Below are 21,549 nucleotides of genomic sequence, written 5' to 3'. Positions count from 1 at the left end.
TGTAACTGGAATAATTTAGTCATTTTGGGCAAAGTTATAATGTTTTCTAGAAAAGTCTTCCCTACTGCTTTTTGTTGGTTTGCTTTAATATATAACTTATGACTGATTAGGCTTATCCAACATTCTAGCAACCTTGAAAAGTATTAAAAGGTACTTTTGCCATAACTGTAGAAAGAAACAGTAGTACTAGGAGATAACTGGGCTGAGAAAAACCCAATGACTTGTGTTTTATTATTTTAATTGGTTAGAGGCATTGCTATAAAAGTCCAGGGGCAGTAGCACCTGATGTAGAGAGGACATTCATTCATTTATAGCAAGTACCATAAAACAGATAACATGCTAGGCCAAGACCTGATTAGGAATGACACAGTTAGCAAACAGCCCTCATAATAAAATATGAATTACAATAAATCATAGAATTGATTAATTTTAAAAATGCTTATTAGGAAAATTTTAAAGGAAGTCATTACAATGACCTAGGGAAAATCACTTATGAATCACAGAGAGTGTTTCCTTAAGAGCAGTGCCCATCAAAACATTTGGCCCATCTAACTTCTGAGAACTCATCTATATGGCATAACATGTAGCAAAGACCTGGAAAGACCAGTGTTATTGGATTGCCTGCTACTGAGATACTTCTAAGGAATCAGGTTAAGGGAGTAGAGGGACTATTTCAGCCCCACATGCTGTATAGACCTGACCTGGAACGGGGGGCAAGGGGACAACAACATATTTTGAAGCTCTCAAAATAATATAAGTATTTCACAAAAAGCAAAGCAGAAGCTTTAAAAAATTCTTCTGTGAAGAGCAGAAAGCACAAAGCTCAAGAAGAAAAATGAAAACAACTTAAAAGACTTTACCCATTTACTGTATTTCAAAGGTCCTGTGAATCCCATGGCTTCTATTATCTTTGTGAAGGCACCAACCTTCTCCTCAACAGGCTGTGGGGAATCCTTGGTAGAAGAAAGCTATTTATTCAAAAAGAAGGAAACCAAAATTAGTTGCAAAAAAGTTTTTTTAAAAGAATGCTTTTATTTCTCACTAGGGTCTAAGGGCATTTTTTATTGCTTAGATTTTTTTTTTTTTTTAACCTAGAATTTTTCATTCTCATTTTTCTGGGTACCTTATCACTCAGTACAAACACATCTGGAACCCTAATAGGTGTCCTCTAAATTCCAGAGCAGACATACCCACCTCACTGACCATATGTCTATGAACCCATGTCTAGGAAATGATAGATTTGGGGTATCAGAATAAAAGTTCTATGGAAAAGAGTACTTTAAAAAAGAAATCTTGACCCCAACCTCCCAAAGAACAATTCTGAGAAACATGTTCTATGTTTATTGACATTATGGGAAAAGGAAAGAAAAATACTGTCTGAAAGCAGTCAAAAGTCATTCAAAGTCATAATCAATCAAAGCATGCACTGAATAAATGTTTTTAAACTCTTTTATTTTTGATTAATGACTATAGGAGATATAGTTTTGTAGTTTGCAAATAAATTCAAAGGAAAACCTATTCTAATGCTAATCCTCTCTAAATGAAGGCAGGCTATACATCCAATAAGAAATTCTCCATCAGTTAAATATTACTTTATTTTTAACATATAAAAAAATCTACGACACTTTTTCTCTAAAGTGTTTTCTAAGCAAGAGAGTACAATGGAAGAAATATAGGACACGGGATCAGACACCTTAGGTTCCAATATTCAGTTGGTCTGTCTCTTCCCATCCTTGTGACCTCGGGCAAGTCACTTTACTTCCCTGAGCCTCACCTTCTACATCTGATAAAATTTCTTGCCTCATCCAGCTAACAATTTTGCTGAATTTCAAGTAAGAACACTTGTGTGAAAGCACGCTATAGACATAGAAAGAACTTGTAAGTCTCACCTTATTTGTGGTATGATACTTCCTACTTAGCTGAATGTCTACTACTGATCCACCACATGCTAGGGCCTGGCTCATCTGGGGCCACTGGGGGATTTAAAAAAAAAAAAAAAAAAACAGAGGTAAGCAACACTGAGCATTCACTTAGAGGGTTAGTGTGATCAGAGTTGTTTCAAAGTAAAAAATACAGAATCTTTCTAGCCTTGTTTAACTCAATTCCTAATGTTGCCTACTACATGCTCAATAAACATCTGCTGAATATCTGAATAAGTAAAAGAACGTAAAGTACCTTTCACAAAATAGGTACTCAATAAACAGTAAAAGTCTTCATCATCACCATCATTATCAACATCATTGTCGTTCAGATCAGAACTGTCTTCCTCCAATGTTCACACTGCATTTGAAAGCACTTTGGCAATATAATAGACATTAGTTAAAATTATATGCCAGGCACTGTGTATTTGCCTTACATATATTACCTTATGTAATCCTCACCACAATCCTACCAGGTTGGTATTATTATAATCAAGACGAGTAAACATAGTTTTGAAAATAAATTCCTAAGGAAAAAAACAATATGCAAGAGATCCTCATTGTAGCATTGTTCACAAGAGTGAAAACTGGGGAATAAGTCCAATAAGAAAGGAGGTGGTTAATTAAATTAAGGTACAGTCACCCAATGGGAAATCAGATAATCAGATTTTTAATAGGCTTTATTTTTAAAAGCAGTTTTAGGTTCACACCAAAAATGAGCAGAAAGTACAGACTGCTCCCATATACCCCCTCCCACACAGCCACAACATCCTCCACTATCAACATCCCCCAACAGAGTGGTACATTTGTTACAATGGATGAACCTACACTGACACATTATCACCTAAAGTCCACAGTTTACATTAGAGATTATTATTTTTAGCAACATGAAAACACTTATAATATGTATAAAATTATAGGTAAACACATGAATGCATAGGGGCAAGTCTAAAAAGGAACACACAGAAATGAAAGAGTTATTTTGCTATGCTGGTAGAATTACAGAAGTGTTTAAGAATCTAGTTTCCAAACTCTCAGTAATGTTTTATTTCCTTTACAATATAAAGGGGTGGGAAAGGAGCAGCAGGAGGGTTCAATTCTGGCTTATTCCAAGAGATGGGACACATGAAATGAAAATGATTTTTTCTTTAATCCTAATGAAGGAAAAAAATAGAATTTCTAAATGTGGAGAGTTACTATTTACTTTTCTTTCCAAACAAGGATATTAAAAGATTAGTCAGGATTCTTCTGGTCAGTCCCAAGAACACTTATGCTTTAATTCACAGGTATCAAGCAGGCTTTGTAACACAGAGACTAAACACAGAACACCTCCCATTACATCACATATATCAGTGTAATGGTCCACTAGAACATGAAGCACTTAAACAGGCTCAAAGAACACAACTAACAGCAGTTTCAACAAGCTGTGCTTTGGGGCAAGGTGTATGTCATGATCTTTTTCTTCCCCTATAGCTCCTTACTTTTTGTATTACCCATTCTTGCCCTTGCCCCCCGAAAAGATTCCCTTGACCTTTAAAAACATTAATTTTTCCTCTGTTTAAACCAAAAAGATATCAAGTAACTTTCTGTGAAAGAGAAAAAATACCCCAAAATACTCAAATGTCACTTTTTCAAAGAAGCCTTTTCTGACCACTTTATCTAAAATAGTTTCTTATCATCCCATTATTCTCTATCATAGCAGTACCCTGTTCACTTTACTCATAGTACTCATTACAATGTACAATTATATATTTATTACACACTCTTATTTTCTATCACCACCACCAAAAATATCCATGAAGGTAGGAACTAGGTGTAGTACCAGAATCAAGTACAGTGTATTATACACAGGAAACCCTCAAACATTTGTTGAATGAACAAACCCAACCACCTGTATGGTTATTTCTTATTATATCCTTCTTGTTCTTATCCACACACATGCCATGCATACATGTTTCATTTATCAAACCTTTATTAAATACCCACAATATGCCAGCCCTTGTGCCAGTTTTTAAGATAAAACAATTACTATCCTATGGAGCTCATAATGTTGTGGAGAAGAGAAAGAAAACTCACTACACAAGAAAGAGAACTGAATATCACATTTAAAAATGTTTAAAGACCACCCACCAAACACACACACACACACACACACACACACACACACACACACACACAAAGTGCTAGAAAGGATACAGAGCAACTAGAACTCTCATACTCTGCCGATGGTAGTGTAAAATGGTACAGTCACTTTGGAAAATTATTTGGCAGTATCTATGAAGCTGAATGTATACATTCTGTAAGATTCAACAATTTCATTCCTAAGTGTATATCCCAACAGAAATGTGTACATATATTCACAAAAAAACATGTACAAGAATGTTCATAAAAGCACTATCAATAAAAGCCCAACTGGAAGCAATCTAAATATCCATCAATAAATAAATGTCATATAGAGTGAAGCAGGTCATAAAGAGAAAAACAAATATCATATATTAATGCATATATGTGGAATCTAGAAAACTGGTATAGATGATCTTATCTGCAAAACAGAAATAGAGACAGACGTAGAGAACAAACGTATGGACACCAAGTTTCTACTATATGGCAAAGTGAATCAGCTATACATGTACATATATCCCCTCATTTTGGGATTTCCTTCCCATTTAGGTCACCACAGAGCACTAAGTAGAGTTCCCTGAGCTACACAGTAGGTTCTCATTAGTTATCTATTTTATACATAGTATCAATAGTGTATATATGTCAGTCCCAATCTCCCAATTCACCCCACCCCCCTTCCCCCTTGGTGTCCATACGTTTGTTCTCTACATCTGTGTCTCTATTTGTTTTGCAAATAAGATCATCTACACCATTTTTCTAGATTCCACATATATGCGTTAATATATGATGTTTGCTTTTCTCTTTCTTACTTCACTCTGTATGACAGTCTCTAGGTTCACCCACGTCTCTACAAATGACCCAAATTTGTTCCTTTTTATGGCTAATATGCCGTTGTATATATATACCACATCTTCTTTATGCATTCCTCTGTTGATGGACATTTAGGTTGCTTCCATATCTTGGCTATTGTAAATAGTGCTGCAATGAACATTGGGGTACATGTGTCTTTTTGAATTATGGTTTTCTCTGGGTATATGCCCAGTAGTGGGATTGCTGGGTCATACAGTAGTTCTATTTTTAGTTTTTTAAGGAACCTCCATACTGTTCTCCATAGTGGCTGTATCAATTTACATTCCCACCAACAGTACAAGAAGGTTCCCTTGGGCTTCCCTGGTGGTGCAGTGGTTAAGAATCCGCCTGCCAATGCAGGTGACATGGGTTCAAGCCCTGGTCCGGGAAGATCCTGAATGCCACGGAGCAACTAAGCCCATGTGCCACAACTAGTGAGCCTGCACTCTAGAGTCCACAAGCCACAACCACTGAGCCCACATGCCATAACTACTGAAGCCTGTGCTCCTAGAGCCCATGCTCCGCAACGAGAAGCCACTGCAATGAGAAGCCTGCGTGCCGCAACAAAGAGTAGCCCCCGCTCGCCACAACTAGAGAAAAGCCCGTGCGCAGCAATGAAGACCCAACACAGCCGAAAATAAATAAATAAATTTATTTTTTTAAGAAAAAAGACATATTAAGATTTTGCTTTTATTTTTTGCTTCCTAAAAGGTTCTAAAAATGAAAAGACCTCCCTGATAGAGGGAGGGAGAGAGGGGGAGAGAGAGAGAGGGAAAGAGACAGAAAGAGAGAGAGAGAGAGAGAGAGAGAGAGAGAGAGAGAAGGAAGGAAGGAAGGAAGGAAAGAAGGAAGGAAGGAAGGAAAGAAAAGAAAAGAAAAGAAAGAAAGAAAGAAAAAGACAAAGAAAAGAAAGGAAGGAAGGAAGAAAGAAAGAAAGGGAAAGAAAAAAGAAAGAAAGAAAAAGGGAAAGGAAAAAAGAAAGGAAAGGAAAGGAAAAAGGAGGGCAGGACTCAAGCAATTCTTCAACACTATATGTATCTTGTCCTTTCAGCAAAGCTATAAGCTCCACCAGGAGACAGTCTATCTTATACTTCTTTTATTTTCTGTCCCATTGCTCAACACCATTCTGGGCATGGAGTAGGCACTCAATAAAAACTAGGTGGAGTTTTTTTTTTTTCCAAATAGAAGGACAATCTGGAGAAGGTCCAGAAAAGAACCACAGGAATGATCAAAGAGATGAATAAAAGGTCCTAGTGGAAAGGTTAAAATAAATTGAAGCTGTTTAGCTTGGAGAAAAAGCAACTGAAGAACTAAGGAGTAACTTAGAATAACAACACTTGAGCTGGAAGGAATCTCAGAGATCTTCTGGAAGGAATCTCAGAGATCTTCTAAGTCCAACCTTTTCCTTTCACAGATGAGGAAACTAAGACACAGGGAGAGGGTGCAACTTGCTTAAGGTAGTTTTAGGATTAAAAAAAAAATTTTTTTTTAAGTTTCAATTTACAAGGTGAGGAGAACATTTACCCAAGTAGCATGAACATAAATAGCAACAAAAATAGCAGTTACAAGTTACTGAAGATCTCCCATATGCCCAGCACCTGTACACTTGCTGTTTTACTTATGTTATCTCACAACAACCTCGAAAAGTTGATACTATTTTTTCCCATTTTAGAAATAAGAACACTAAGGCTCAAAGAAGTAAAGTTCATTAAGGGGTAAAACATGTATTCAGAGCTATCTTCTTTGCCCTATATCTAACTGATTTCAAAAACCTGCGTAGAGTTCAACAACACTGGCTCATGTACACTTAGCACCCAGATCTTAATTTCTGAATATTCCAAATATCATTCTCCAATAAAAGGAACCAGGGCTCCCGGGGGGAAACTGTTAACTCTAGGGCTAGAGCAAAGAAAATACAACATGAACCTGAAACATCTTGTGGTGCCAAGAAACAAGGAAGTGTTCAAAAAATGAAGGCACATAGAAAGGAACTTGAAGGAGTTCTCAACAGCCAAACGTGGAACAATTTGATCAACAAAATAATGAGAATAATGTATTATAACTCACAGAATAAATATCCATTAGCTCATACTGATACAAACAAAACAATCGAATAAATAAATAAATGGAGAGAAAGTGACAGCTCTTCCTTACAGTAGAATTCCAATCAAGAAATGTAGTAGGAAATGATGGAATTCAAAAATGACCATCAAGCAAACACCATAGTAATGACTGTCGCAGTCAAGAACCATAAATAGAATTACCACATGATACCACAATCCCACTTCTGGGTATATATCCAAAAAAATTCAAAGCAGGATCTTGGAGAGATGCTTGCACACTTATGTTCACTGCAGCATTATTCACAATAGCCAAGATATGGCAGTAACCCAAATGCCCACTGACAGAAGAATGGATAAAGAAACTGTGGCATAGATATACAGATATAGATATAGATAGATAGATAGATACAATGGAATATTATACAGCCTTAAAAAAGAAAGAAATCCTGCTCCCACCCCTCACCCCTGGGTGCCCACAGACCCAACAATAAACCCTTATAAGACATTTTACACAAACATTTACAAGTTGTTGTAATAAATTATTCAGCTTAGGCTGCTTCATCTTTTGTAGTTTTGGGGCCTTTTCTTAATCCTTTAAAATGAACATCACTGATTGATCCTTTCAGTCACTATCTTCTAAGATCTTGGAAATTTTGGAACATTTTTATATTTATGCAAAAAAAGGAACAAAATAGTTGAAATAAAAGTTTTTATCAAAACTCCACCTCCTGGGGCTTCCCTAGTGGCACAGTGGTTAAGAATCCGCCTGCCAATGCAGGGGACACGGGTTCGACCCCTGGTCCGGGAAGATCCCACATGCTGCGGAGCAACTAAGCCTGTGAGCCGCAACTACTGAGCCTGGGCTCTAGAGCCTGCGAGCCACAACGAGAGAAGCCACCAAAATGAGAAGCCCGTGCACCACAAAGACCCAAGGCAGCCAAAAAAACCCAAAAAAACCCCACAACATTGTAAATCAACTATATTTCAATAAAAATTATTTTAAAAACTTCAAAAAAAGAAAGTATGATGAGAAACAGGATATTTGCATAATCTCAAAGTATCTTCTCACAAGACACCTACTAATTACAAAGGGGAAAATAGTACTTTATAGTAGAGGAAGCTGACGGACACCAATTTAATAACCAAGTCATCAAAGTTAACATCACCAGTAATAACTGGCATCATGTATCCCCTGATGTGACCCACTGAGAAGGAAACAATATCACTTTTGCCAAAAACGCATAGCCTCAATCTAATTTTAAGAAAATATTAGATGAACCCCAATTGAGAGACCAAAAAAAGGACATTAATGGGGAAAAAAAGTAAAATGGGAATAAGGTGTATAGATTAGTTAATAGTATCACATCAATGTTCACTTCCTGGTTTCAATAATTGCTATAAGATGCTAACATTAGAGGAAGCTAGATGAAGGGTATAAGGGAACACTACCATTTTTATAACTTTTCTGGAAGTTTAAATTATTTCAAAAATTAAAAAAAACTTTTTTTTTTTTTTTGCGGTATGTGGGCCTCTCACTGTTGTGGCCTCTCCCATTGCAGAGCACAGGCTCCAGATGCGCAGGCTCAGCGGCCATGGCTCACGGGCCCAGCTGCTCCGCCGCACGTGGGATCTTCCTAGACCGGGGCACGAAGGTGTGTCCCCTGCATCGGCAGGCGGACTCTCAACCACTGAGCCACCAGGGAAGCCCTAAAAAAAACTTTTTAAGTAGACTCATCAAAGTATGACAGAACTTCAAGAGGTTACTTAGAAAAGACAGATTAGAGTCCAATGTCCCTAGCCTTTTGAAAATGATAATAGGATTATAGCATTGGACATTACCTTAGAGATCATCTGATACTACCACTCATCCAATGGAGGATACTTTTATGTCAAGCCCCTAACATAGCCTTCCAATCATTGCTTGAATACTTCCAGTAAAAGTAAATTTACTTTGTTAAAATACAGCCAACACATCCCATTACACCACAATTCTAGTTAACACAAAGTTCTTCCTCATTCTAAGCCAAATCTGCCTCCCTTTCAGATATGTACCTAAGGATGTCATTCTGAAGCAGAGTTTTCCAACCAGGAGAACTCAAAGATGGGAAGATGTACCAGTGAGGTAACGTCAATATGACAAAATGTCCAGTTTATTTATAATCTTGTCAGCATGAGATAAACAATTTTAAGTTATTTACATGGATGTTTCTCTATAATGCCATCCCAGAGCCTAATATAGTATCTGGTATATATTAGGTACCCAATAAATGTTTATTGATTCAAAGAATGAGGCACAACTCAGAGACTGATATAATGAGTTCCTCCTTCCACCATCTCTGCACACATTATTTACAAATGATTTAGAACTATAGGATAAATTCTACTAAAATTTTCCAGTGCACAGAAATAAAAATAGAACCTAGCCCAACTGTGAAAAGAAACAGCTACATGACTACCCAAAGTAGATGCCTCTTTTGCACAAGCATATTCTTCATTCATTCAACATACATTTAGTGCCTTCTCTGTGCCAGACTTAGTGAGAAGCCCAGGAAATACAGGTAAAAATAAGACATGTCCTCAGAAGGGCAAGGCTTATACACTAGCTGGAGGGAATTACTCTATATTTTAAGTATTTTAATATATTTTATTTATTTATTTAAATTATATAATATATAATTATATACATCAAAAATAATTTTTCATTGCATTAAATATGAAAAAGAAAGTGAATGGCTATAAAAGGAATTTACATAAATTGGTAATGAAAATAAATTCCCAGTAGATAAACAGAGAAATGATGTAAATATGTAATTTTTACAAACCAGAATATAACTGATAAACAGAAAAATGTTTAACCCTGATAAAGAAATGCAAAGCAAAACAAGGTAACATTTTCTACCCAATTAGTTTAAATTTTTTTAAAACACCCAATTTAGGGGAGGTAATGATGAAAAACTAGTTATATAAACTTGCTGGTGGCAGTATAAATTAAAACAACTTTTTGGAGAGGAAAACTGCTTATACCCTTTGACCTAGGGTACACCCTCCTAGAAGTTCATCTTTAATAAATAATTAAAAATGAGAAATACTATATAACAATAAAATGGTAACCACATTAAAGTCTACAAAAAATCTGTAGATAATTTTAATATAAACAAAGGTTAAATAAATAACATGTAGCCATTTAAAAAATTAATTATGAAATCTATCTAACAACATGAATAATGTCTGCTCTAATAAGTGAAAAAGCACCAGAACATAAAATTCTGTGGATATTTGTTAAGGTACCGAGGGAAAAAATTAGTACACACATACATACTTAAGGACTGGAAAAGAACCAGCAGATGTTTTCAGGTTTGAAGTCATGGGTGATTTTTATTTCCTTTATTACTAAATTATTTGTACAATCAACAAAAATCAGGAGAAAAAACTCTCAAGGAGGGTCCAAAGTAAACTACTTTATAAAGAATCATGTGATCAGTGGTAAACTAAGGCCTGAAATAATTGTTCCTTGGATTTTTATGTTCATAAAAAGGAAAAAAATGAAGAAACATTTCTTACCCCAAATAAAAGCGGCATAAAGTGGCTACAAAAAGAAAACTGAAGAAAAGTTAACTCTGAGATGAATATCTGGAAACACTCCCAACAGTAAAAATCATCAGACTGTAGCATGGTATCCTAGGCTAAGTTCCACTGCTGGGGTATTTAGAAGCAACGCCCTAGACACCATACAGTAGGAATCAGTCCTGAGCTGGCACCACAGAGACCCAGAAGTGGTCTCATGAGGTTTTTCCATCACACAATTTGGTTGGTTAATCTATAAATACATGACATTTGCACATAAACACTAAGGTTTTTTCATACCAAGCAAAGGAATAACAAATCTTACCTGGGAAGTACCAGACAGAGCCCTGCCCCACTGTCCCTGTGTATGAGACACAAGTAGCAATCGGCTGCATACTGGAACCCACTGGGAGATGCTAATCCGGTTCCTCTAGAGAAAGAAAAAAATAGTTTGTCAGGAATCTATATCAGACTCCATGTGTAGAAGGCAAAGAGCATACCTAAGTCTAGAAATTCTGCCAGAACAGGGCACATGAAAGGAGAATTTCCAAAACAGGACTAGGACCAAGCCTCCCCATGCTCACCTCTCCAAGGATAAAATGTACCCCTGCCTACCACGGACTAGACGAATTCTGGTAATAGCTGACCCAAACTGGAGGACATGAGCTCCCTCTCAGGAAAGTAACAAAATAAACCTACTTCAGGCATTTTACAGTTAGCTTATCATTTAAATCAGAGTTTGCAATTCCTTTTCATAAACACTGATTTATAAGCTCTTCATAAAATCCCTTTACAGTGAACAGTGCCAGGATTACCATTAACCCCAAAAGGATGAAGAAACTAAGGCTGAAATTTTTATTTTTTATTTTTTTGCGGTATGCGGGCCTCTCACTGTTGTGGCCTCTCCCATTGCGGAGCACAGGCTCCGGACGCGCAGGCTCAGCGGCCATGGCTCACGGGCCCAGCCACTCCGCGGCATGTGGGATCTTCCCGGAGCGGGGCACGAACCCGTGTTCCCTGAATCGGCAGGCAGACTCTCAACCACTGTGCCACCAGGGAAGCCCCATGGGCTGAAATTTTTAGGGTGGGAAAACACACTTGGGCAATTTGATTTCCAAGACAAAGGGAGATTAAGTGGCTGTTAGAGCTATGACTGAGGTCCAATTTTTCCCTCTGGCATTAATTGACCTCAAAAAGGTCTCTGGACTAAAGTGAAAGGTTAGGCTGGAGAAAGGAGAAGCTCTACCTTGCTAAATGAGAAGCCTGCTTTACTTTATGAAGCTGAAATACAACCCACTGTATAAATGGCATCCACGTACACAGCACTGGAAATCTCTGTCCTAGAAACCAACTTTGGGAGATCGAAGGGTTTCTTTCACTTGGCCTGTAGACTTTATAGAGCCATAATGAGGACTGGATATACCAAACTATCTGAAAACACTTTGCCAACCATCAACTACAATAGTAGGAGTCAAAGATCCGGATCCTAGTTTAAACTCAGCTACTTTAATATAATCTTTAGAAGTAATTACACCTTTATGATACTCAGTTTCCTCTTAACAAATATTAGTAATACTTATAAACACTTACTATGTGCCAGGTATTTTTCAGGTACTTTACATATATGAACTCATTTAAACCTCATAATCACCACCCAATGACTTAGGTATATTGCTATTATTCCACGTATATGGATAAAGAAATGGAAGTATGGATAAGTAACTTCCCAAGGTCACATGGTTAATAAATAGCAGGGTTAAGATTTGAATCCAGAAAGCCCAGCTCCTGGATCCATGCTCATTTATGGGATGAAAGGGTAGAGGAAATATCCCCAAAGTCCCTTCTAGCTCTACCACTCTATGACCTAGTCTTGAACCAATTAAAATACAGCATAATACTATGGGAAGAGTCCTGTACTTGGAATCAGAAAGCACTGATTTGACTCTTGGCTCCCCTGTCAGTGAGCTATGAGCCTTTGTTGCCTCTTCCATAAAATAAATAAAAATCCCTACCTCTCAGGATTTTAAGGAAAAAAATGTCCTTTGCAGTATGTCCAACTCAATAAATATTAAGTTGAATCTGAATCTCCATTTCCTCATGACTAGGCAGGAAGGGCCAGGGGTAAGGGGGAGAAAGGTATTAGAATTTTAAACCTAGAGATGCTTTCTAAAGTTGTGTAACTGTTTCTAATAGGCTACTCACAGCAACTTATGTTTCAAATTAAAAGTAAAGCTTAAAAATAGGATTTTATTTCAGCTGAGGTTTGACCTGTTGGGATTGTTTTCAAATGAGATACAATTACTGGCTTCTTGTTTACTAACAGCTGACACATTTACCAGATCATTCCATGTCAGATGTTCCTTTCCTAAAAATGTAAATACGTGCTAAGATGAAACTTCAGCAGATTCAGGCCCAAAGCGGAGTGGGGGTGGGGGGTGGGGGTAAGGTAAGAGGAAATTACAAGTAGGAACAATGCAAACTTTTGGAAGATTTTCTGAAGAATTTCATCATATTTTTTCCAATGTCAATAAAAATTTTCTCTGTAACATTTGACTCTACTTGGTTTCATGCCAATACTTTAAATCACATCTTATTAGAAGAAAGTACTAATCAGCTGCTGTTTTCTTTCCTTCTCCAATCCTACAACAACAATTCTTTGTCGAAATCCTTAATTGAAACTGAGGTGTAGCAGAAAGGGTATCTGAATCACAAGCCTACCATTAAATAGCTGTGTGACCCTGAACTAGTTACTCAAAACTCTGGACCTCCATTTTCCCTTACTTAAAAGTGGGAATAATAAAAGCTACCTCACAGGAGCGTCCCAAGGACCACCTGTAAAAGCACTTCAATAACAGTAAAACACACACACAAAGGCTTCACTATTGCTATTAACAACTGTCACTGAATTATGTTAAGTAAACTCCTCTTTCCCCAGCAAACTGTCACAGCAGCAAGAACCATTTTCTTAAAATATTGCTTTGAACCTGGAATTCCCTTTCTCAAAAGCTTGCAGTGCCTCCAAGTGTCTCTGTAGTCAAACTTAAACACCTGATCTTTACCAACTGGACTCCAACCCATCAATATACTTACATACTCTGCCTTGCATTCTCCACTCAGCAGTTCCAAAACCTGACTCATACTCTCTGGTTTGAGAATTACTGCTCCTCTCCACACAAGCTAATCCCCTTGGAGTTCCTCTGGGACTCTCTTCTTCTCTCATACCCAAAGCATGAGCTCATTTGCTTCAACCTAGACTCCAGGTTCTGGTTCTACTGATTCTACTAAGTCCTTTTTCCTTTCCACCTCTCCCAATACTTCATTTATAAATATGTATCAGTAAATCTGTGGAAGTACTTATCATCCTCTTATAGATACTAATACATTAGGTCTATAACAATTAGCAAACCTCAGTTCTCCCAAGTTCAGAAAAAAATTCCAGTGGTTAAAATCATTGCTTTAGGGCTTCCCTGGTGGCGCAATGGTTGAGAATCTGACTGCCGATGCAGGGGACATGGGTTCATGCCCCGGTCTGGGAAGATCCCACATGCCGCGGAGCGGCTGGGCCCGTGAGCCATGGCCGCTGAGCCTGCGCATCGGGAGCCTGTGCTCTGCAATGGGAGAGGCCACACAGTGAGAGGCCCGCGTACGGCAAAAAAAAAACAAAAAACAAAACACATTGCTTTAACTTAGGATAGTATAAACACCATTACTCAGCGGGAACTGGTTTTATTATCCTTTTGCCTCATCAACACTTCAACCAAAATTTTAAAGATACGTTTTATGTTTGTATTTCCTGTGCATATTGTGATTTGCAGGTGATTTTACATCGTATTTGAAAATATTCTCACAGATCAGCTCTTTTTGTGACTACACTTTAATTAGTCCACTGACCAGACTCTTTCTTCATGTGGTTTTTAAGATACATAGTATTTTCCTTTGCTCACCCATGAGCTGGAAAAGGCTTTACAGGTAGTCAATTCTCCTACTCCCCACAGTTATGTTTTACAAAGTGACCACAAACACTAAGTTAGCAAACACTGAACCATTGCTCCTAGGGGAAAAATACAGGGTTAGGTTCCTGCAAGCCTCTGGTCACAACATTTTCATCAACCAAACAATACATGAACTTGTTTTGTGTGTTTCTGTTTAAAGACACCTTATTTAATATGTTGTTGATTCATTAACACTGAACTCAGAGCCAACAGCACTAACTCTCTCCTGAACAAAACTCATCTATAACACACAAATCTTCTCCACAAGAAACATCACAGCCTTTTTGCACTTAGCAGCACTAGACAGCACTTCAGCACTACACCTGGGGGCGATTTTAAACAGGGAAATCACCAACAAAAGCACAAAAATGCAAAAAACATGACACTAAATTGACCATGAGAAGGATACTTGTTTACAGCATAATAGCTAAAACAAGAAGTCAGAGTATCACCTCAGCCAGGAATATGCATGTTGCAGTTCAAATTTTTCACCCCCTGCACATGTCCACAAATGACTGCAAAAGCACCACAAGTATTGATTCGGGTTACAAATAAATTTTAGCAAGTATGTGAATTCACAAATACAGGAAGGATTTGAGCAAATCAGTAAATATATTAAGGATGAGGGATCAGGTTTCTATCAGAGAAAGGAGTTAACAAATATGAAAAGGCAAAAGGACAGAATAAACCCTGTGCTATTGGGATGGATTTAGAGTAACTGGTGTAAGTTTTTAATATACAGAGGTAAAGAAATCAACATATGTGTGTTTATGTATATGTATACACATACATATACTTCCTACTCCTGTACTGATAGGGCCTGGAAGCAATGACACCTCAGTTGCAATGACAACATGTAGCATCCAAACTTGGTTTCTAAATAGTAGTATTCACTGAAAGGAACTAGTCTTCTCTGGAGAAAAGTTGACTCCTGAATGGGGTTGAAGCTCCTCAAACCTTATTCACAAAGGTCTGGAATTATTTGATCTGTCTAGCAGTTCCTTGGAAGACTCCATCCGTCTTGAAACTCCTCCAGTATGATAACCATTTTCCCCAGGAGCATTAGTGGAAAACAAATAGAGGCAATTGTTTAACTTTGTGGCTGCCTGAGGCAGTGGATAATACTTGGGGAAAACAATAGGCTAATCAAAAAGTTTAAAAGGAAAATCAGAGGAATGAGATATGCATAGGGACCTTGAAAAGCTCTGACATATTCCCGGGAATTTGAAGGCCAAGCAGATGCACAGGTTTGTGCACATGCCCAGAACAGGAAAGACCCGAGACTGCTCTAAGCTCTCATCTCTGGTTGACCTTGAGGTGCTTCGCAAGCAGGAAGTGAAGGTTAAGGCAGAACTGTCAAATGACTGGCAGAAGGATGAAGGCATGCTCCAAAATGCACACAGAGCCCCTCAACAAATACTAAGAGACTCATTGGTTCCAGGCATTTAAGGAAATCTCCATCCAATCATTACTTGACCACTAAGCTAACTGGGCAGAGACCACATGACAAAGAATACAGACTTTACAGAATTAATTCATAAAAGTCACTAAACAGAAAAATAACAACAAACTCTGGGAAAACAAAGTCCTGATTTCCAGAGGTGCCACATTATATTATTTAAAATGTTTAGTTTTCAACAAAAACTTGTGAAACATGTAAAACAACAAGAAAAGCATGGTCAATACAAGGGAAAATTTAAAAATCAGTAGAAACTGTCCCTGAGGAAGCCCAGACATTAGACAAACCAGACAAAGACTTTGAACCAGCTATTTAAAAATTTTAAGATCTAAAGGAAACCATGACTAAAGAACAAAAGCAAAGTATGAGAATGATATCTCACCAAATAAACAATATCAATAAAGAAAGAAATTTTACAAAAAGCCAAACAAAAATTCTGGAGTTGAAAAGAACAATAAGGGACTTCTCTGGTGGTGCAGTGGATAGGACTCTGCACTCCCAATGCAGGGCGCCTGGGTTTGATCCTTGGTCAGAGAACTAGATCCCACATGCATGCTGCAAGTAAGAGTACACATGCCACAAATGAGGAGCCCGCAGGCCGCAACTAAGGAGCAGGCAAGCCACAACTAAGGAGCCTGCGAGCTGCAACTAAGGAGCCCATCTGCCACAACTAAGACCTGGTGCAAGCAAATAAATAAATAAATATTTTTTTAAAAAAATTTTTTAAAAAGAAAAGAACAATAAATAAAATTAACATTTCACTAGAGAAGTTTAACAGCAGATTTGAGCAAAAGAAAGAATCAGTGACCTTGAAGATAGATCAATTGAGATTATCCAGCCCAACGAAAAGAAAAAAAAAAAATGAAGAAAATTTAATGGAGTCTCAGAGACCTACCAGCAAACGTACCTACACCATCAAACATACCAACATATGTATAATGGAAGTCTCAGACAGAGAAGAGAGAAATAAGGAACAGAAAAAATATGTGAAAAAATACTTGCAGATGGGACTTCCCTGGGGGCGCAGTGGTTGAGAATCCGCCTGCCAATGCAGGGGACATGGGTTCGATCCCTGGTCTGGGAAGCTCCCACATCCCACATGCCACAGAGCAACTAAGCCCATGTGCCACAACTACTGAGCCCACATGCCACAACTACTGAAGCCCACATGTCTAGAGCCCATGCTCTGCAACAAGAGAAACCACCACAATGAGAAGCCCGCACACCGCAACAAAGAGTAGCCCCTGCTCACTGCAACTAGAGAAAAGTCTGTGCGCAGCAAAGTAGACCCAGTGCAGCCAAAAATAAATAAATTAATTAAATTTTTAAAAAGACTTTAAAAATAGTCCAAATCAAAAAAAATCTGAAAAAAAAAAACTACAATGAGATTATCCTCTCACACCCATTCGGATGGCCACTATAAAAACAAAAAAAAGAAAGAAAGAAAATAAGTGTTGGAGAAGATGTGGAGAAATTGAAACCCTTGTGCTTGGCTGGTAGAAATGTAAAATGGTGCAGCTGCTATGGAAAACAGAATGGTGATTGCTCAAAAAATTAAACATAGAATTACAATATGATCCAACAATTCTACTTCTGAGCACATACCCAAAAGATGTAACAACAGGGACTAGAACAAATATTTGTACACCCATGTTCATGGCAGCACTATTTGGCAATAGCCAAAAGGTGGAAGCAACCAAAGTGCCCATCAACAGATTAACGGATAAATGAAATGTAGTATATGCATACAACAGAATATTATTCAGCCTTAAAAAAAGGAAATTCTGTCATGCTACAACATGGATGAACTTTCAGGACATTATGTTAAGTGAAATAAGCCAGACACAAAAGAACAAACACTGTATGATTCCACTTATATGAGGTACCTAGAGTAGTCAAAATCATAAAGACAGAAAGAATGGTGGTTGCCCAGGGCTGGGTAGAGTGGGGCATAGGGATTTATCTTTTAATAGGTACAGAGTTTCAATTTTCGAAGATGAAAAGAGTTCTTTGGATGATGGTGGTGATGGCAGCACAACAATGTGAATGTACTTAATACCACTGAACTGTACACTTAAAATTGGTTGAAATGGTAAATTATGTTATGCGTATTCTACTACAATTTTTTTTAAATCCAGTGTGGCTTTCTGCAATTTATACTACTATCAAAGAAAAGTAAAAATTATTACCAATGTCAAAACAGCTCATAAAACCATAAAAAAGCCCCAGCGCACTGCTCAAATGTCCAGTTCCTCTGCTAGATCTACTCAGCAATAGCAGTGTTTCAGTTTACTCCTCCTTCCCAAACCCATCCTTGGAGAAGGGTAAAAACTGGTCAAAAAGACAGAAAGAGGAAAAAGTAAGGGGAGATTAATGAGAATATTTCAGGAATACTACTTCTCGGTGGTTCAATTTTCTTGTCTGCAAAATGGGGGAATAATAGTGCCTACCTTTTCAAAGGGCTGTCATAAGGATTTAGCAAGTTCACACATATAAAGTATTAAAGAGTGCTTACCACATGGTAAACGCCCTATAAATGTTCCCTATCAATATTATTGCTCGAGAAATCTCAACATTTTTGTTTCAACTACAACTTACATTTCAGCTCCCTCTCCTGAACACCAAATATCCAGCTGCAAAAACAAAAACCAACAACAACAAAAAAACACCAACAAACAGAAAACCCCCAAAAACTCCAGCTAGATTTTCTCAGTGAAGAACACTGCTATTAACTCAGTCATCCTAGGCTGACCTGGGACAAGCTGTTAGACTCTTGCCTCTTCCTCATCCTTAACATCTAATCTCTCATCAAGCTCTGTAGACAATTTCCTCAATACCTCTTGCAACCATCCCTTCTTCTTTAACCACACTGTCCATCTCCCACTTAGTACAGGCTTCATCACTTCTTCCAGGATTACTTTAGTTTCTGACTGGCCTTGGGGACTCTAATCTCAGCCCTCTCTGACTGACCCATCTGTTACATCCACCCTTGTTACAGGGATCTATTAAAACAAAAATCTATGTTTTTTGTTTACTATGTGGATTGGACTTTTTTTTTTACTTTTTTATACTTTCAAATTAAAAATTTTTAATTTCAATTTAAAAATGAGAGAAGGAACAAAGTGTTCCCCTGATCAATGGTGGCTGGAAGCAGGGAGAGCAATATAAGGATTGCAAAAGGGCGCAAAGAAATTTTGGGGAGTGACGGATATGTTCGTTATTTTTATTATGATTATGACTTTTCGGGTGTATACCTGTGTCAAAACTTATCAAATTATACAACTAAATAAGTGTGATTTACTGTACGTCAATTATTCCTCAATCTTAAAAATTTAAATAAGAAAAAAAACAAGAGTAAATGCATCAAAAAACCCTTTAAAAATAAATCTTCCCTTCGTTTAAAATACTTCAGTGGCTGCCCTCTGCCTCAAGATAAATCTCCAACCCCTAACTATGACATGCAAGGCAATGTCTCCTCTACTGCCATTTCCCCACAAGTGCCCCCGAGTCCAGCCAGAGAGATTTACTTAGAGCGCCTTTGTTGTCTAGCATAGTAGCATAAGCTAATGCTTCTCCTCTATTTCCTTTCCCCTATTCCCCATCTAATGCTCCCTCATTTAGTTTAAGCATCTAAATGCTTGTCCTCAGGCTGGGTTAGGTGCCTTTCTACTCTGCTACCACAGCACCTAGTTAAGACTTCTATCACAGCATTTCAAGAACTGTTATCAGTAGTTTTCTGTCTCTGCTATTAGATTATAAACATGAGAATAAGTTCTATGTTTTTCATCCTCAGTCCCTTGGAGAGTTGCTAGAATGCAGTGAACACTCAAAATAGTCACTGAATTAAAAGGAAGGGAAAACAAGCATTTAAAATGTCATTTGTATCAACTGATTCTCTGATCAACCCTATCAAACTTACCCTTAAGAAAATCTGAGGCTCAGAGAAGTTAGGTGATTTGCTCAAGGCTATACCCATAGTAAGTAATGGGGCCAAGCTTTCAAACAAGGCTCTTCCGACACCTAGACAGGTGCATTTTCCTGTATTTGTGAATTCCTCACAGTGCCTAACCCTAATGCCTCTTCAGCATAGGTGATCAATAAATATCTGCTACTTTCATGTTTACTGTAACTCTCTAGTCCTAAGGGAGTTTCTGTTGCTTTGTCACACATTACAACATATGATAAGAAGACTTCAAAGAATTACAGTATACCGTATAAAGTGAAAGTGACTTTCCTTACCTAATCTTGCTTTCCACCTAAAAAGATGAATAGAAAGGGATAAATGGGGGGTAGAAAAAGATTCAACTAATAGAAGGCAGTTAGAAAGGTGGTTTCACTGGATGCTACCAACCAAGAAGAAAAGATCCTGTAACCATCCACATGCTCAGCAGCATGCTCAGCTGAGGAAGTCACTAACTTCCAAGACAAGTCAAGGTATTCATTTCAGATCTACAGCCCAATAAAATTCTCATCTTTCCCCCCCAAAGTATCTATCTTAAAAACACCTAGGATGGGACTTCCCTGGTAGCACAGTGGTTAAGAATCTGCCATGGGTTCGATCCCTGGTCTGGGAAGATCCCACAGGCCGCAGAGCAACTAAGCCTGTGCACCACAACTACAGAGCCTGTGCTCTAGAGCCCATGAGCCACAACTACTGAGCCCACATGCCACAACTACTGAAGCGCGAGCGCCTAGAGCCTGTGCTCAGCAACAAGAGAAGCCACTGTAGTGACAAGCCTGTGTATCACAACGAAGAGTAGCCCCTGCTCACAACTAGAGAAAGCCCGCACGCAGCAACAAAGACCCAACGCAGCCAAAAATTAATTAATTAATTAAAAAAAAATACATCTAGGAGGGGGACTTCCCTGGTGGTCCAGTGGTTAAGAATTCACCTTCCAATGCAGGGGACACAGGTTCAATTCCTGGTCAAGGAACTAAGATCCCACACGCAGCAGGGCAACTAAGCCCATGCACCGCAGCTACTGAGTATGCGAGCCACAACTAGAGAGAAGCCTGCGCACCGCAACTAAGACCCCAACACAGCCAAAAAAATAATAATAATAATAAATAAATATTTTTTTAAAAAACAAAACACTTAGTAGGGAATTCCCTGGTGGTCCAGTGGTTAGGATTCTGCGCTTCCACTGCCAGGGGCCTGGGTTCGATTCCTGGTCAGGGAACTAAGATCTCACAAGCCGAGCACCATGGCCAAAAAAAACCACTTAGGACATCCTAGTTGCCATTTCCTCAGCAGTCGTCAGATCTGAATCAGTTCCTGCCCTGGCATCAACAATTACTTCACCAAGTTACTTTCTGTAGGTTACAGGAGCTACTCTTCAAAAAAACTTTTACTACGCAACAACAGAGGGCACTGCACTTTGCTAGGCTGACAAGGAATACAAGAAGGAAAATCACAAGCCGTGTATGCCACATATAAAAAGATTAGACACAAATATTTCTAATATCAGAACTCAAAAGAAAGCTAGAGGCAGGAATACACAGTGTCTGCTATGAAAAACAATCTCCTTGACCCAGTTTTTTTAAAGACTTGATAAAATTATAAATTCTACTATCCCTCCATG

The 21,549-nt window shown here is 38.1% G+C and overlaps 1 protein-coding gene across 3 annotated transcripts in view; it reads right to left on the bottom strand.

The window, feature by feature from the left end:
• The window catches only part of LOC101284834 (ubiquinol-cytochrome-c reductase complex assembly factor 1), a 95,945-nt gene that overhangs the window by 73,460 nt on the left and 936 nt on the right, over positions 1-21,549 (bottom strand). For 2 of the 3 annotated variants that reach the window (XM_004272769.3, XM_004272770.3), the window contains exons 2-4: positions 10,842-10,946; positions 1,890-1,973; positions 861-968 (exon numbers count right to left, since the gene is read on the bottom strand). In XM_004272769.3, coding sequence (XP_004272817.1) covers positions 861-968; positions 1,890-1,973; positions 10,842-10,946 — 297 coding nt within the window. The remainder of the gene's footprint in view (positions 1-860; positions 969-1,889; positions 1,974-10,841; positions 10,947-21,549) is intronic. The other variant, XM_049698913.1, reaches the window with a different exon arrangement.

This window comes from Orcinus orca, chromosome 16 (genome assembly GCF_937001465.1).
Source record: "Orcinus orca chromosome 16, mOrcOrc1.1, whole genome shotgun sequence".
Classification (NCBI taxonomy): Eukaryota; Metazoa; Chordata; class Mammalia; order Artiodactyla; family Delphinidae; genus Orcinus; species Orcinus orca.
This window is presented reverse-complemented; position numbering and strand designations above follow the sequence as displayed.